The sequence below is a fragment of the Nipponia nippon genome, unplaced genomic scaffold (assembly GCF_047370975.1).
Source record: "Nipponia nippon isolate SJK-2023a ecotype South Korea unplaced genomic scaffold, ASM4737097v1 scaffold_5, whole genome shotgun sequence".
In the NCBI taxonomy this organism is placed as follows: domain Eukaryota; kingdom Metazoa; phylum Chordata; class Aves; order Pelecaniformes; family Threskiornithidae; genus Nipponia; species Nipponia nippon.
In genome coordinates this window covers 70,054,386-70,068,676 of record NW_028262369.1, presented here as the reverse complement: position 1 = coordinate 70,068,676, position 14,291 = coordinate 70,054,386, and the positions used below count along the sequence as shown (strand labels likewise).

Below are 14,291 nucleotides of genomic sequence, written 5' to 3'. Positions count from 1 at the left end.
AGGTTTAGCTCAGGGCTGCTTTTCCCCAAGTTCTAGCAGCTCCCAAAGTGTCCTTTGCCCTTCAGGCGAAATATGGCACATGGCCTGGGATTCCCAAATTTCCCTGGGTTTGCTCACACTCGCACAGATTTTATTTTAATTTAAAAGCGTGAGAATCACCCCCAGTTTGTCAGAAGCCCCAGGTTTTCCTCTCTGCCATAAACTTAAGCTTAAATTGAAAGAATTTACTTTTTAACTAACAAAGCTGAGGCATGAAGATATTGATTACAAAATTACATATACAAAATAAAAATGTTGAATGGAAGTGATACTTCTGAGCATGTCTCAGGCTTCTTGTTTGTTCCTCAAGTCAGACAACCTTGTGCTGTAAGCTTTATTTAAAATCCTTTGTATCTGTGACAGGGTCAAAGGAGCATATTAACTATAATTTGTTTATGACTATTCTGTGGCAATACTCTGTGGAGTTCACATGGTCACAATGCAAAGCAGAGGCAAAAGGGTTGGTCTTGGTCCTGCCAATGCTGTCATTCTAGTAAGAGGATACTATTTCTGAATTGTTTGTTAATATGGTTTGTTTCATTTCCTTAGAATTTCCTGGCTCTTTGTGCTAGTAACTACTACAATGGCTGCGTATTTCACCGGAATATAAAGGGCTTCATGGTTCAGACAGGGGATCCATTAGGTAAATTCTTCTGTCAGGGTCTCTCTGTAGAAAAATGTACATAAAAATAATATATAAAGAAATTATAAGTATGGATATTAAAACAAAAACATAAATAAAGTAAAAATAAAATATAAGAATTATTGTATTGTTGATAGAGGTTTTTATGACGAGATTAGTTTTCTGTGGTGAGCTTACAGAAAAGCAGCTGTTACCCTAATTCTAAATAATCATGCAGTAGTAAAGCATTCTACAAACTTTAGTTTTTCCAGCTGTTTCCACTAAATATGATGGTTCTGCTGACTTACCAGCTGCCGAACAGGTAGCAGTTGCTACGGTGGTTTCTCTGGTTTCTGCCTGAAAGGCTGCACTGTCTCTAAAGCGTTTGGGGAAAACGTCCCAGACAGTGTCAACTGTTTGGGAGAAAATCTGATTCAACTGTGTGTCTGTTTGTACTCATACGGAACTTAATTTGAGGCTATGTCAGTGTTTTGTTCTGGTACTTAGTAGGTGTTCCTTATATGAGAGTTATGTCTCTGCTCAGTATCAAGACGTGAGAACCTGATCCCTGCCTCAAACGAATTACGGTCTATCTAGGGTCTTTGTTGTAACATGTTATAACAGTACATCATTTCTGGATTTTTCAGTCTGAAAATCCAGTAATCTATTGTGGTGCTTCTTTGTCAGGCACTGGGAAAGGAGGTAACAGCATCTGGGGCAAGAAGTTCGAAGATGAATTCAGTGAATACCTAAAGGTATTTCTGTGCTCTCAACATGCAGTTACGTTTTCATATGAATTTTCTTTACAAGTTGGAGAACGATCAGCATTGTGTTGTACTGTATTAAATACCTCTTTTGTAATTGTGAAGCAAAGTATAATCCCGCAATAAAGGGATAGAAAGCTTATTATTAAAATAGGAACAGGCATTTCTGTACTTGGCAAGTTAGGTTTGATGGTTTTCATCACTGAGAACAGAAGTAGAGAGAATTTGTAACAAAGTATTTTTTCATGCACTGAAGGCAAAGAAGTAGTTTTTCATTGTAAGAGCAATTTTGAGAGCTAATTATAGACTGTGATGGAATATATTGGCAACAAAATTTGTTCTTAATAATGGTATTGAGGCAGAGTACTAAGTCCCAGAGCACTTTGTACAGGTTGAAGTCCTGCTTTCACAGACGTGTATTCATGTTGAGGTCTTTCCCCTCTTTCAGCACAGTGTCCGCGGGGTAGTTTCAATGGCAAACAATGGTCCGAATACCAATGGGTCGCAGTTCTTCATCACTTACGGCAAGCAACCGCACCTAGACATGAAGTACACTGTCTTTGGGAAGTGAGTGATCCAGCTGCATGCCTCCTTATCATAGCGTGTGAAAGATCTGAATATTTCAGGGCACATGCAATGCAAAATTAGAAGCTTCTGGTTCTAAAACTCTTTAAAATATTGGATGTGTATGTGTAAATGTATGCTCTTTCACTGTCACCAGAATTACTTGCTCCAAAATGCTGCTGCTCCATTTTTCTTAGTACTAGGGAATTCAGTGGAAATAAGCACGTTAAAAATTACCTCAAGAATGGAGCTCCCACACACACACACTAGTTATTCCAGCTTGCCTTTTCAGCCATGCCCAAACAGATGCAGCCTGATTTTAAGCAAACTCCAGGACGACTGGATACACAGTTGTAGGGTTTACTCAGAAGCAAGAATCTGATTTGGGACTGGAGCTGGGGGTGGGTGTGGTACTGACATGGTCATGCTTCTGTTCAGGTGGAACTTCCTGTTGGTCAGACAAAACTCACAGAACTGACCGTTTATAAAATCAGATGAGATTGTTTAAGCTGCATCACTATTTTAAAACATTCTTATGTTGATAGACACTACTGATAATATATCATCCTTAAAGCAAATGTTTAATTTTTGAGTCTTTCAGATGCTGCTTTTTCTATCTCAAAATCCTGGTAAAGTCTTTTTTTTTCTTGTTGTTAAAAAGTCTCAAGTGTACAAGTGAATCTGCTGAGACAAAGTTGCCTTTATTAAATGGAGTTAATATTCAAAGGAAACTACTGAAATGTGAAAAAACTATTTTCTACCACTTGTATTGTTTATAGGCATCTAAGTATAGGTGTTCCTTTCATTTCTGACTTTGTTTAGAAGTGTGATTGAAAGGGTTTTTTTGACATCTTTCTTAGAAAAGAGTAGAGGCTTTGCCAGATTTTCTGTGGCAGTTTAAGATACTCGTGCCCCAGATGCAGAATCAGCAGAACAGCATACGCAGTCCCTGCTGGCCTGCAATTCAGCATCCTATATTCAAAGAGTGGATGAATGTGACTGAATTGAACTGTGAACAGCACATGTTTTCTGCCAAGTCCATTACTGGGGAATAAACTGCCAAGATTTACCAGAGCTAATTATTTAAACAAAAAAGTAAGAGGTTTATCAGAAGAATCTCTCTTGCCATTTCTTCAGCCTGAACAGGAGATCTAGAAGCCTAAATATATTTGTGCTATTAGATTTACACAATTATTAATGATTCTGTCCAGTCTTGCCTTTGAGTCAGAAGGTGAGAAATTATAATCTCCCATTTGGAAGTTGATTTTCCAGCCATAGGATTTCAGTGATTCACAGTGAAGTTTGGTATGGCCAGTATCTCGCTGCTACTTAGACCTGTACTGTGATCAGGCAGTCCTGCCTGCCAGGAAGTGCAGCTAGGGTCTTTATACAGCTATGGTTGGTATAAAATATGATGCTGTCAGGTCAGTGGGAATTATTTGTACTTTTTATCAGAAGGGGTCATGGATGCTTAATGTTTCCTTTCCAAAGATGTTATATGCCATATATAGTGTTTTGGCTGTCTTATTTGTATCATTTGCTTGCAAAGTCCTTGCGCTATGATGCTTAACTGTAAAGTGCTTTGAGATACCTCAGTCGTGAAATTTAAATCGTTATCAGAAGGAGATTCCTAGCACTTCTGCTTGTCTTCCAGAGTTATTGATGGCTTGGAGACCCTGGATGAGTTGGAGAAGCTGCCTGTGAATGAGAAAACCTACCGACCTCTTAATGATGTTCGCATTAAAGATATTACGATTCATGCCAACCCTTTTGCTCTGTAGCCACAGAGTGCCTCGACACATTCTTTAGAGACTGGTCAGATTGACTGCTGGATTATGGGGTTTAAAGTGTTATTAAAAAGGGTTACTGAGCTGGATCATGCCTTTGCTCACTGAAGGCAGGATTTTCAGGAGTGGTGACATTGTTTGGGAGTTGTTACAGGGAAGTCTTGTGCTTTAGAAGCCAGTTTTTCCAGAGTATCTTCCAGGATTTTGATTTTTAAACATTGCTTTTTGTACTTGTAAAATAAGAAAATACTTTAAAATTTTTTTTTTTTAAATCTGTGTTCTGCCTTATCTTTCTTAGTGATACTATGTTAAAACAATGTCCTTTGCTACAATTTCATGCTACCAGTTTTCGAAACTTTCCCATGTAAATTCTAACCTTCCTTACTTTACTGGTTTTTAGAACATCGAGTAAGATATGCGGTTTCTTCCCCTAGGTGAGAGCAGTGTCATAGATAGATGAAACCTTTCTCTCCTAGAGGATTAAAGACCGTGTTTAGAGGAGTGCTTGCTCTTGTACTGCTGTGTTGGAATGATAACCTCTTCAGCCTCCCCAAAAGGTCGATCAGAAACAATCACTTCTGCCTCTGGCACAATGCTTTTGGTATGAAAGAGTAAGTGTTTGTGTCTTTATATAGCTGTTGATCGAAACTAGGTAACCATGGATTTACTGTAACTTGTTTTTTCATCGCTTTTTATTGCACAAACAGTAGGGGGTAAACACAACAAAGAGTAGTGACAAGGAGACTGTGGTCAGGCTTCTAACCAAGAATATCCTGATACACCCAAAATAATAAAAGATACTGTGGCCAAGATGATGTTGAACAAATAAGAGAGAGCTGTTGTCTGGTCTTACTTGAGACCAAATGTTGTTGGACTCAAATAAGAAAGTCTGCAAGAGGGTACAGAGATATCTGAATATTGACTGGTCAAGAGGAAAAAATAGAATGCATGCGTACATATGCATGTGTGTATATATATATTGCTGATCCTATGCTTAAGTCACTTAGTATAGTAAGCATGAAATAAAGTGACTTAAGCAGGAAAAAAGAACGATTTGTATACATCAACAAAGCAGTTCTCCGCCTTGGGCATACTGGGAAAAGCAGAATGTTCTACTCTTCCTCGAAACCTTGTAGATCTAAAAAATGGATTTTGGCATCAGTTTGTTTTCATGAAGCAGGAAAAAATCAACTCCTTTCCACAGAGGTTCATTTTCTGACTATAGGCGTGAGGGTATATTTCTAGTTCCAACTGTGCGGGAGCAACCTGGACAGGAGAGAGCATCCACAGTTCCTCCATCCAACTCCTACCATTCTGGACTTCTTCCCCCAGTCAGTCCTCTTTGGACTCAGTCAATATCACTTAGCAAAGTCCATTCTCATATATATGCCTTGTAATCCTTGGGAGGTCCAGGTGACTTGCGGTCCGCTTCAGACCAGTATTTCCCACTTTGAGACTTTGCCTCTTAAAATAAAGAGGAGAAATTATTTGCAAGAGAAAGGCAAAGGTATGTCAGGTACAGATAACTGAGGCGTTAATGAGCAGAGTTAATCGGTACCCTCTCTCTGGCACAAAGTTTCTGTATTCTGTGTGGGGTGTTGCTTAAAGCTCCTAGCCCTTTCTTCCAGACTTAATACACTTTACCCTAGTATTTCAGTCAGTCAGGTAAAGGGTTTAATTTTAGCTCTGTGCTCTTTCTGCCTCTTCCATATAACCAGCGGTAATAGCAGGTGGACAGAAGCATGCAACTGGCATGTTTGGCTGCCACACTGACACTGCTGCCGTGCGGAAGGAAGGGCATACTGGAAACTTTCCTACAGTGCAAAGAAACCAATAATTTTAAATGGTGACACCTGGCACTGAACTGGAAACAATTTCAGGTCTATTTTTTCTCCTGGACAAAAAGAAGGCTGTTACATAGGATGTGTGAAATACAGGGACACCAAGCAATTTGCTTTCTGGAGGATACATTAAATTTAGATCCTTTCTTTTTTATCTAAAGCTATGTATTGAAAGGAGAGTGATCTTATGGGACAGGATTACATCCTAACTTTTAAAAATTGTATTATGTCTGTTTTCCTGTTTCTGGCCCTGAACCTCTCCCAGGTTCTCCCTGCGAACCTGGAATAGAAGAGGAAAAATAATGGTGGGGCTGGCCCCATCCACTTGTTGAAGAGAAAGCACGACAGAGAGTAGGAAGTAGGCCAGCTGTGGAAGCGTGTGATTTTTGTGGGCGGTTGCCGAGTACAGCATATGTGCAGTTTAGTTCTTGCAGAGAGTCAGCTGTTGTGTCACCAGCTGTTTGGACTTTTGTGACATGTATAATCCTTTAAATAACAAAAATGTCGCAGAGAGTACTGTTCTTACTGTTCTCGACTTGTGCTTTATAAACTCCTACGTTTACTTCCATCCCTCTGGTCCTTCACCGCAAACACCACAGCCACAAGGTGAGTTCTGACAAAATAAATCTACCCATGCAAAGAAAAATACCTACGTTACTACAACAATCGTGCATTATGACTGTGATGGAGGGTGTCATCACGTATATTCTGGATTGTCTCTGACCTTTGCTGGCATTTTGGTGTTAGAGGTATGTCACGCTGGGAACAGTACCTAGTCTAAGCTGGAGAGCAGTGGACGAAAAGAAAGTAATGGTGCATTATCTGTGGGCAGTGACAAACTTGCACGTGTAGCGTACGTACTGTATGTTGATCACAGGGTCAGCTGGGGAAATAAAAAAAAATACAAAGAGGGAGGAGGGTCGTTTGCCAGGGTCAGAAGTGTTGCGGAAGGCTTAGTCCTTCCCAGAATAAAAAAAGCATTGGGGTTTAGGGAAGTGATGTGTATAGGCTGTTGTAGTGTTTCAGGAGTGTTTTATCCTTAGATGCCCTTTTCCCACATAAATTAGATTGCACCCGAGATGTTTGACTGCTTATTAGGCGTTTTGGAGAACCAAATTTGAGGCGTAGCGCTTGGTTAGCTCTGCTGAGGCGACGACTGATGGATGGCTGACAGGCTTGAAAGCTCCTTCTGAGAGAGGTGGTGGCTGAAGGGCCGCAGCAAGGCACGGGGTGGCCAGGGGGGTGGCTGTGACTTCAGCTGCCGTCGCGGCCGTGGTAGTGAGCAGCAGAGGAAGGGTTGGTTTTGTGGGAGGGTTTGGGGTTTTGGTTGTGTGTTTTGGTTTGGTTTTTTTTCATTCTGTGGGTGTAGAAGGCTGATTGGTACACTTACTTGAAGAGTTGCATTTAGTTTATTTTACAGTGGGTATTTATGTTGTCCAGACTCAAAAACATGACTAAAAGCTAGTAAAAGATACCATGAGACATTTAAAAAAAAAAAAAAAAGGGCATTCAACTGTTCAGAAATGTTTTTAATGCCAGTGATTTACAAAGACATCTTTAGTTTGTTAGTCGTGTGGTCCTTTAAACCTGGGTTGATTTAAAGCTGACTGGGTACACGCTTTGAGAGCTTCTAACAGTTTGTCTAGGGAGGTACAGAGGCAAAAACCAGGCTTTATCACCAAGGGCGAAAAATGATTTAGCAATTCAGAGTCTCACAAAAAAGAAGCAATCTTCTGGCAGTCATTCTTAAATGAGGGTTAGAATTTTTTTCCCTTTTTTTTTTTTTTTTTTTTCCCCAGTATAACGTTCCTTGTCTTCCAAAGTTCTTGGCCGGAAAACGTTTGAAGGTTTTGCATAGTTGCTTTGCTTAAACAGAACTACTTTAACCTAATTACCTGATGGGGCATACAGGGTTACCGTGAAGTGTCGTGACCGGGTGAAATGCAGCTGCACCAGTCCGAGCAGCAGAACTGGCGGCGTTAAGGGCGTCCTCACCACGCAGTGAGGTGAGGGGACAGCAGCACCGCTGCCGGCGGGGCCCGCTCAGCGAGGGCGGCCGGAGGGACCCAGGGCGGCCGGTGTCCCCGAAGGCTCTGGGAAAGGCAGGCCGCCGCCCCGCGGGCCTGCTCCTGCCCGCGGCGGGGACGGGGGGCCCGCCGCAGGCTGCGGGGCGCGGGCGGGGGAGCGGGGTGTCGCGGGGCGGCCCCGCCCGCCTTGTGACGCCGCGGGTGTGCCGCTGTGACGCGCCGCCGCACTCCAGAAAGTTCCTGGCAACGCCATTTTGTAGCGGGCTGCGGGGTGAGGGCCGGCGGTGTCGGCGTTGAACCCAGCCGTGGCGGCAGAGGAGAGCGGCGGCTCCCGGAGCGAGCGGCGGCACTCCCGAGCCGCGGAGGTGGGGGCGAGGGGAGGGGCGCTGCGCGCTCGCTGCGGCCCCGGGCGGCGGGGGAGAGCTGGCGGGCAGCCTGAGGCGCTGGGCCGGGCCGTCGCCGAGGGGAAGGCGGGGCGGAGGGAAGGGCGCCGCTGCGGTGCGGGGGAAGGAGGCTGTCTCCTGCCGTGGGGGAGGGCGGCCGGTGGCTGGGCTCGTCCCCGCCGGAGCGGGCGGGTCGGGCGGCCGGGGCGCCCCTGTGCCCCCGCCTCCCTGCGGCCGCCATGTTCTCTGCCCGCGCCTTGTTCCGTGCGGAGAGAAAATGGCTTCGGTGGCTGCAGCGGGGGAGGCCGGAGCCCCTTCCCCTGGCCCTGCCGCTGCTCGGGGAGGAGAACGGAGCCCGTGGCGGGACGCGGGGCCGCTGCCGCCCGGGGCGGGGGTGGGCCTGGCCCAGCGCCCCGCGTTTTCAGTCAGCGCGCTGGGTGCGCGTGGGGGACGCGGGGCGCTGCGTCCCGCCCCCGTGGGTAGGGAAGCGGCCGCGCGCGGCCCAACCGCCGGGCCTGGGTGCCGGCAGCGCCCGCGTCCCGCTTGGCGGCATCGCCGCTGGTGCCGCGGCCGGGCGTGTGGGCCTGGGGCGCAGCCCGTGAGCTGGCCCCCATTTGCGGTTGGACGCGGCGGTAAAAGACACCTGTAGTGAGGTACTGGTCTTTCCCTCTTCGAGCTAAGTAACTAGGAGATAACCGAAGTTTGTCATTTCGACGTGGCATTAGGAGTTCTCCGGGAATCTTGAGAAAGAGGCGCGGTAAAAGTTTATGACGAGCTCCTTGAAGTCTTTACCAGCACGCTGGGCAGTATCCGTGTGCCCTTCTTAAGTACACGGATGCCTTCGTTTTTCCTAGCATCTGCACCCCGGGGTGCCTGAGCGGCTTTGCAGAAATAGCGTGCACAGGATGTGTTTGGTGTCCGAGCCACGATACTCCTTTTTAAAATCTTTTGTAAGAAGTAGGTTATTGGTTTATGTTGCCCTGTCAAAAATGGTTAATTATTTGAAAAAGCTCTTGAATTAAAAAATAACGTGGAAGAAAGAGCAGAGAAAAAATGAAAATCGGGTAGTTGAGGAAAAAGACAATCTTCATTATAGTGTTAATTTGATAATTGATGGCTTTGAAAATGAACTGTTCATCTATGGGATGTAGTTCAAAGAGCAAAATACCTTTGTTACAGATGCGGCATTCCAGGCAAACTAATTACCCTGACTGGGATAAAAAAGAAAGTCCGGATCGCAGAAGATGCGAGAGTGCTACTAAGAGAAAGAGGAAGTCCCCAGGCGGTGCGCAGGAGAACAAGCACTGCAAACGTGATCTTTCTAAACTTCCTGACAGGTAAACGACTTTCTGACTTCGACATCAGCAAGCATATGTTTTAAGATTCTGTTATGCTCATCAGGTCATCCGATAATGTATTCATTTTTGAGTTGGAGATATTTCAAGAGAGATGTCTTACAGCTAAAAACAAAAAGCTGTCTTGGTGGGGTACTAGAATGACTTTAATTAAGGTTATTTGATCCTTTGTTTGTAGTACCTGTTCAGAAACCAAATGTGTAAATGAGAGAGACCACCACGAGCGACGCTATGTTGAAGAATACAGAAATGAGTACAATCAAGGATGTGATGCTGGGCATCACAGTAGCAAATCGTCGGGTCATAGTGGGACAAGTAGTTACAAAAGGAAATACAAGACACATCAAACTACCTGTCATCATCATCATCATCATCATTCACAGGTGGTGTGGCCAAATTTAATTTAGGATTTTTTTATTTTAAGAAGATAGATTCTCATCTGGGCAGTAGTAATTGAGCGTGGGGGGTTGGGGAATTCTGTCGATAATAGTTTATTCCTTTAGCTAATATTAGCCGATTATTCTTTTTGCTAGGATTTTATTTCCTTCAGTGAAAATATGTAGTTTGTAGCTATGCTTATGATACCACAGAACATAGTTTTGCTATTTGTTCATTGGCTATATTTGAGCAGATTAATGAATAATAACCATCAATTGGAGTACTTGAAATACAGGCATCACTTTCATGCCTTCAGAATTTTTATTATGATGAGCATTTATTTCAGCCCTACTCAAAAATCCAAGTACAAGCTTTTAAACTTACTTTTGACTAAGTATCACTGAAATAGCAAGGAGATAAAGTCAGATTTTTACTTTTTTAAAAATTTATTTCGTAAGATGTTTTAAGTATTGCTGAAGAATCTGTAGAATCAGATATGTATGATGTCTGCCCACTAGCAGGGCAGTTTTTCTGATCTTTGTTATATATTTAACTCTTAAAAAAGCTGAAGATAGGATTTATAATTTAAGATCTTCAGCTGAGACAGCCTAAAGTAAATGTATATGCTATTTATGATTTTTAAAAAACCAAATTCTTATCAAATATTCAGACCAGTGATTTAATCTCGACTACTTAAGATGGGTATTTTAATTTGGCCACAAGGCTATTCTTTAAAAAAAAAAAATATATATATATATATATATAAGATAATTATTAAATCCTTTTGCTTAAAAAAAAAATATGGGCACTGAAATCCTAATGTAAAATTCAGTGAACCAATCTTTTAAAAGAAAAACAATTGTGTTGTAATTTTTTTTGTTGCCTTGCCACTTTGAGTATCTCATCTGAAAATCTGTTCCTTGCCATGTTTTTCTCCTGTAACATAAACTATGTGCCCTGTGAATTTCCGGGGACTGAATTTGAAATTGCTCCTGCCAACCGTTTGTGGCCTGGCGTGTATCTGAATGCCTGAATATCTCCCTGCTGAATGAATTTCGTATTCTGACCTGAATTCACTCGGGTTTATTGATTGGCTGGACGATCTTGGTGCCGTTCCAGAAGAGTCATCGAAGGAAAAGATCCAGGAGTGTAGAGGATGATGAGGAGGGTCACCTGATCTGTCAGAGTGGAGACGTACTAAGTGCAAGATGTATAGAATATTTTTCAAAATTTATTAACTTTTCAGATAGAATAAGTTCTTTTAGCATAAGATGTGAGGGGGCTTTGGAAGTCTTTTCTTTCTGTCTTGACTTTTTTTGTTTGGGGGTGGGGATTGTTATTCTTTTTCTGTAGACCTTAACTTAAATATGTTTCTTTTTTTCTTTTTCCCTTTTTCCCCCCAAAAAAATAGTAAATGAAGTTAATGAACCTACTAGAATGAGCTCCCTGTAAATGTGCCTTGATGAGAGTTGTCCAGTAACATCTCTCAGACTAGATATTTACAATTTAAAGCAGCACAGTCTAGAATAATCTTCAGTGCTAGTACTTAGTCTTTTTGTTTGTTTTATTTTTGTTTGTTTGCTTGGTTTTTTTTAATAGCTGAGTAACTTCACAACTTCTGTCACTGAGAGTTCTTTTCTTTATAGATGAGATTGTTGCTACTTTGGGCGAAGGTGCTTTTGGAAAAGTAGTGGAATGCATCGATCATAAAGCGTAAGTCTCTTTAATTAAATACATGTAATTTTTCTTCAAGCTGACTGAAGGGGGCTTGTCATCTTTGACTGACAGTCGTGGGAAGTTTCTCCAGTATTAGCCCGGCGTAGATAGATACGAAGGGGAGGCAAATGGGGCTTTTAACCTTTAAGACTAATACAGATATATAAGGTATCATCGAGTATGTTTTCCGAATTTAAAGATTAAATTTTAGTTGTGTTTGTGCATAGATGAACCTTGGTTACATTAAGTCAGGATGTACTTTAAAAAAGACCTGAGAAGATTCCCATTGTTATAAACAACGTCTATGGCGATAATTACTGAATACTCTTAGTTAAAACTACTCCGTGTTCTAATCGCTGGTAAAACCTGTGTTTTCAGGGCAGACAGACATGTAGCTGTGAAAATAGTCAAAAATGTTGATAGGTACTCAGAAGCAGCTCATGCAGAAATCCAAGTACTGGAACATTTAAATGCGTCGGATCCCAACAATACGTAGTGAGTATACAGAGTTTTTTGGCTTTAAGATGTCTGTGCTGTCCTTTTCTGTAACGTATGACGTACGTATCTGAGCGTTACGCAACTTCCTGTTGCAATTCATGCACTTTCCTGCTTTTGCAGTCGCTGTGTCCAGATGTTAGAGTGGTTTGAGTACCATGGACACGTCTGCATTGTTTTCGAGCTACTGGGGCTCAGCACCTATGACTTTATTAAAGAGAATGGCTTTCTGCCGTTTAGGCTGGACCACATTAGACAGATGGCCTATCAGATCTGCAAATCTGTGAACTGTAAGTGTCTTTCTTTTGTTGCTTTATTTGTTCGATTTTCTTCACAGAATTTGCTAACTACATTTGTTATCTTGCAGTTTTGCATATGAACAAGTTGACACATACAGATCTGAAACCGGAAAATATTTTGTTTGTGACGTCTGACTATGTAGAAGAGTATAACCCCAAACTGGTAGGTTGCTGTCCTCTCCCCCACCGCCCCCTCGGCCATTGTCTGGGTTGGTTTGGTCACTTGCATCCTACTGTGTTTCACTTCAGAAATGCGATGAACGCATGTTAAAAAATCCGGACATCAAAGTCGTGGACTTTGGGAGCGCGACGTATGACGACGAGTATCATAGCACTTTGGTGTCTACAAGGCATTACCGAGCTCCTGAAGTTATCCTAGGTCAGTAGGAGTCTGTTAGGCTGATCTTTTGCATAAGATTTTTTGTACGCTATTGAACGCAAGCGTTGCCCGTCTTGCTCGAGCTGTTGAAGTGCCTGGTATAAACATGAACCTTCTGAATCTTCTCACAGCGCTGGGATGGTCACAGCCGTGTGATGTCTGGAGCATAGGCTGTATTCTCATAGAATACTACCTCGGATTCACAGTATTTCCGGTAGGTAACTACGACCCTCAGAGTGATGGAGCGTGTATAATGTCCCCCAGCTTGGTGAAAATACGCTGCAGAGAGCTGGGGCCTAAGAGGAGTGGTCTGTGCAAGGAACTAAGCTGCATTTCTCTGTCGTGCCACGTTGAAGAGGACAGAAGATGTGGACACAAAGGAACTGTCTCAGCAGAGTATTTCTACAAGTTGCTTTCAGTAAACATTTTGGCAGCAGCTAGATAGGAAGCATCACTCCGTTAACATTTGTAACTTACAAGCCACGCTAGCAACAGCTGTAGCTTCATCTGTCACCATCAGCAAATACTACTCAAATACCCGAGTTCTGTCCCCTTGACAGTATACCTGAAACTTTGAAATTATGAACAAAGGAAAAAAAATAAGGCAGTGTCAAGGGGAGGAAAAAACCTCCAGTAGATTGTAACTCATTTCAGGAAACAGATGACTACAGCCTCTCTTTTTTCCTTAATCTGACATGGATTAGTGGTTGGAGGGTACAGTAGAAAAATGAAGTAAGGATAGTGCGTGGTTCTTGGTGACTTCCTCTAGCAATGAACAAAAATGTCCGTCTTCATTTCCCTGCAGACCCACGACAGCAAAGAACACCTGGCAATGATGGAGCGAATACTGGGGCCTTTGCCAAATCACATGATAAAGAAGACCCGGTAATGACATTTTTCCGTACACGGGACTGCTGTAGTTGATCCTAAATATTTTCAGTTTGGTTTCATAGCAAATTTTTTAAAAAAGCTTAATAAACTGGGATTAATCCTTTTGCTCTATTTACCAAGCTGGCCGCTCTTGGGGAACATTCCCAGCTCAGTTGCCAAGTTGTGAACAAACATGCTGAGAAACTTCTAGCAAGGGGACAAAACAGAATCTTTGAATAACAAAACCTGTGGTTTCTTTGTTTAAGGAAACGCAAATATTTCCGTCACGACAGGCTGGATTGGGACGAACACAGTTCTGCTGGTAGATACGTCTCAAGGCGCTGTAAGCCACTGAAGGTAGGCTGACAGGGGGAAAGTGCTCTTGGGGAGAGGAGCTTGAAGCACAACTGCAAGATTACAAAAACACGTTTTGTTGTTTTCTTCCTGAAGGAATTCATGACCTGCCACAATTCTGACCACGAGAACCTCTTTGACCTCATTCAAAAGATGCTGGAGTATGACCCGGCCAAGCGCATTACTCTGGAAGAAGCACTGAAGCATCCTTTCTTCTTCCCATTGAAACGGCAAAAAAGGGGGCTGTCTCCTATAGCTGAGCAGGCTGACGCAGATGTCAGTCCACCAAAGAAACATAAGAAATGTTAAATATTTATTGTGTACAGTTATTTTGTAAATGTCCTATTTTGTATTATGACTTTTTGGATACTGAAGTTTAATCCAGCTGCTGCCATAAAACTTATTTAAGAAAAAGGTA

At 42.7% G+C, this 14,291-nt stretch overlaps 2 protein-coding genes across 12 annotated transcripts in view; both read left to right on the top strand.

Moving 5' to 3' along the window:
- Positions 1 to 3,778, top strand: part of PPIL3 (peptidylprolyl isomerase like 3) — a 7,155-nt gene extending 3,377 nt beyond the window's left edge. For all 6 annotated transcript variants that reach the window (XM_087732842.1, XM_087732843.1, XM_087732840.1 and 3 more), the window contains 4 exons: positions 589 to 682; positions 1,349 to 1,416; positions 1,874 to 1,992; positions 3,644 to 3,778. In XM_087732842.1, the coding sequence (XP_087588968.1) occupies positions 589 to 682; positions 1,349 to 1,416; positions 1,874 to 1,992; positions 3,644 to 3,770 (408 nt within the window). In that variant the 3' untranslated portion in view covers positions 3,771 to 3,778. The remainder of the gene's footprint in view (positions 1 to 588; positions 683 to 1,348; positions 1,417 to 1,873; positions 1,993 to 3,643) is intronic.
- Positions 1 to 14,291, top strand: part of CLK1 (CDC like kinase 1) — a 17,238-nt gene extending 2,947 nt beyond the window's left edge. The window contains exons 1-13 of one of the 6 annotated variants that reach the window (XM_087732811.1): positions 4,239 to 4,377; positions 9,207 to 9,364; positions 9,561 to 9,765; positions 10,880 to 10,970; positions 11,407 to 11,473; positions 11,855 to 11,971; positions 12,095 to 12,261; positions 12,339 to 12,433; positions 12,520 to 12,649; positions 12,781 to 12,863; positions 13,455 to 13,534; positions 13,786 to 13,876; positions 13,970 to 14,291. In XM_087732811.1, the coding sequence (XP_087588937.1) occupies positions 4,306 to 4,377; positions 9,207 to 9,364; positions 9,561 to 9,765; positions 10,880 to 10,970; positions 11,407 to 11,473; positions 11,855 to 11,971; positions 12,095 to 12,261; positions 12,339 to 12,433; positions 12,520 to 12,649; positions 12,781 to 12,863; positions 13,455 to 13,534; positions 13,786 to 13,876; positions 13,970 to 14,182 (1,569 nt within the window). In that variant the 5' untranslated portion in view covers positions 4,239 to 4,305 and the 3' untranslated portion in view covers positions 14,183 to 14,291. Of the gene's footprint in view, positions 1 to 4,238; positions 4,388 to 7,853; positions 8,010 to 8,105; positions 8,681 to 8,724; positions 8,985 to 9,206; positions 9,365 to 9,560; positions 9,766 to 10,879; positions 10,971 to 11,406; positions 11,474 to 11,854; positions 11,972 to 12,094; positions 12,262 to 12,338; positions 12,434 to 12,519; positions 12,650 to 12,780; positions 12,864 to 13,454; positions 13,535 to 13,785; positions 13,877 to 13,969 lie in introns of those variants that run through there. The other 5 variants (XM_087732813.1, XM_087732812.1, XM_087732815.1 and 2 more) reach the window with 5 other exon arrangements.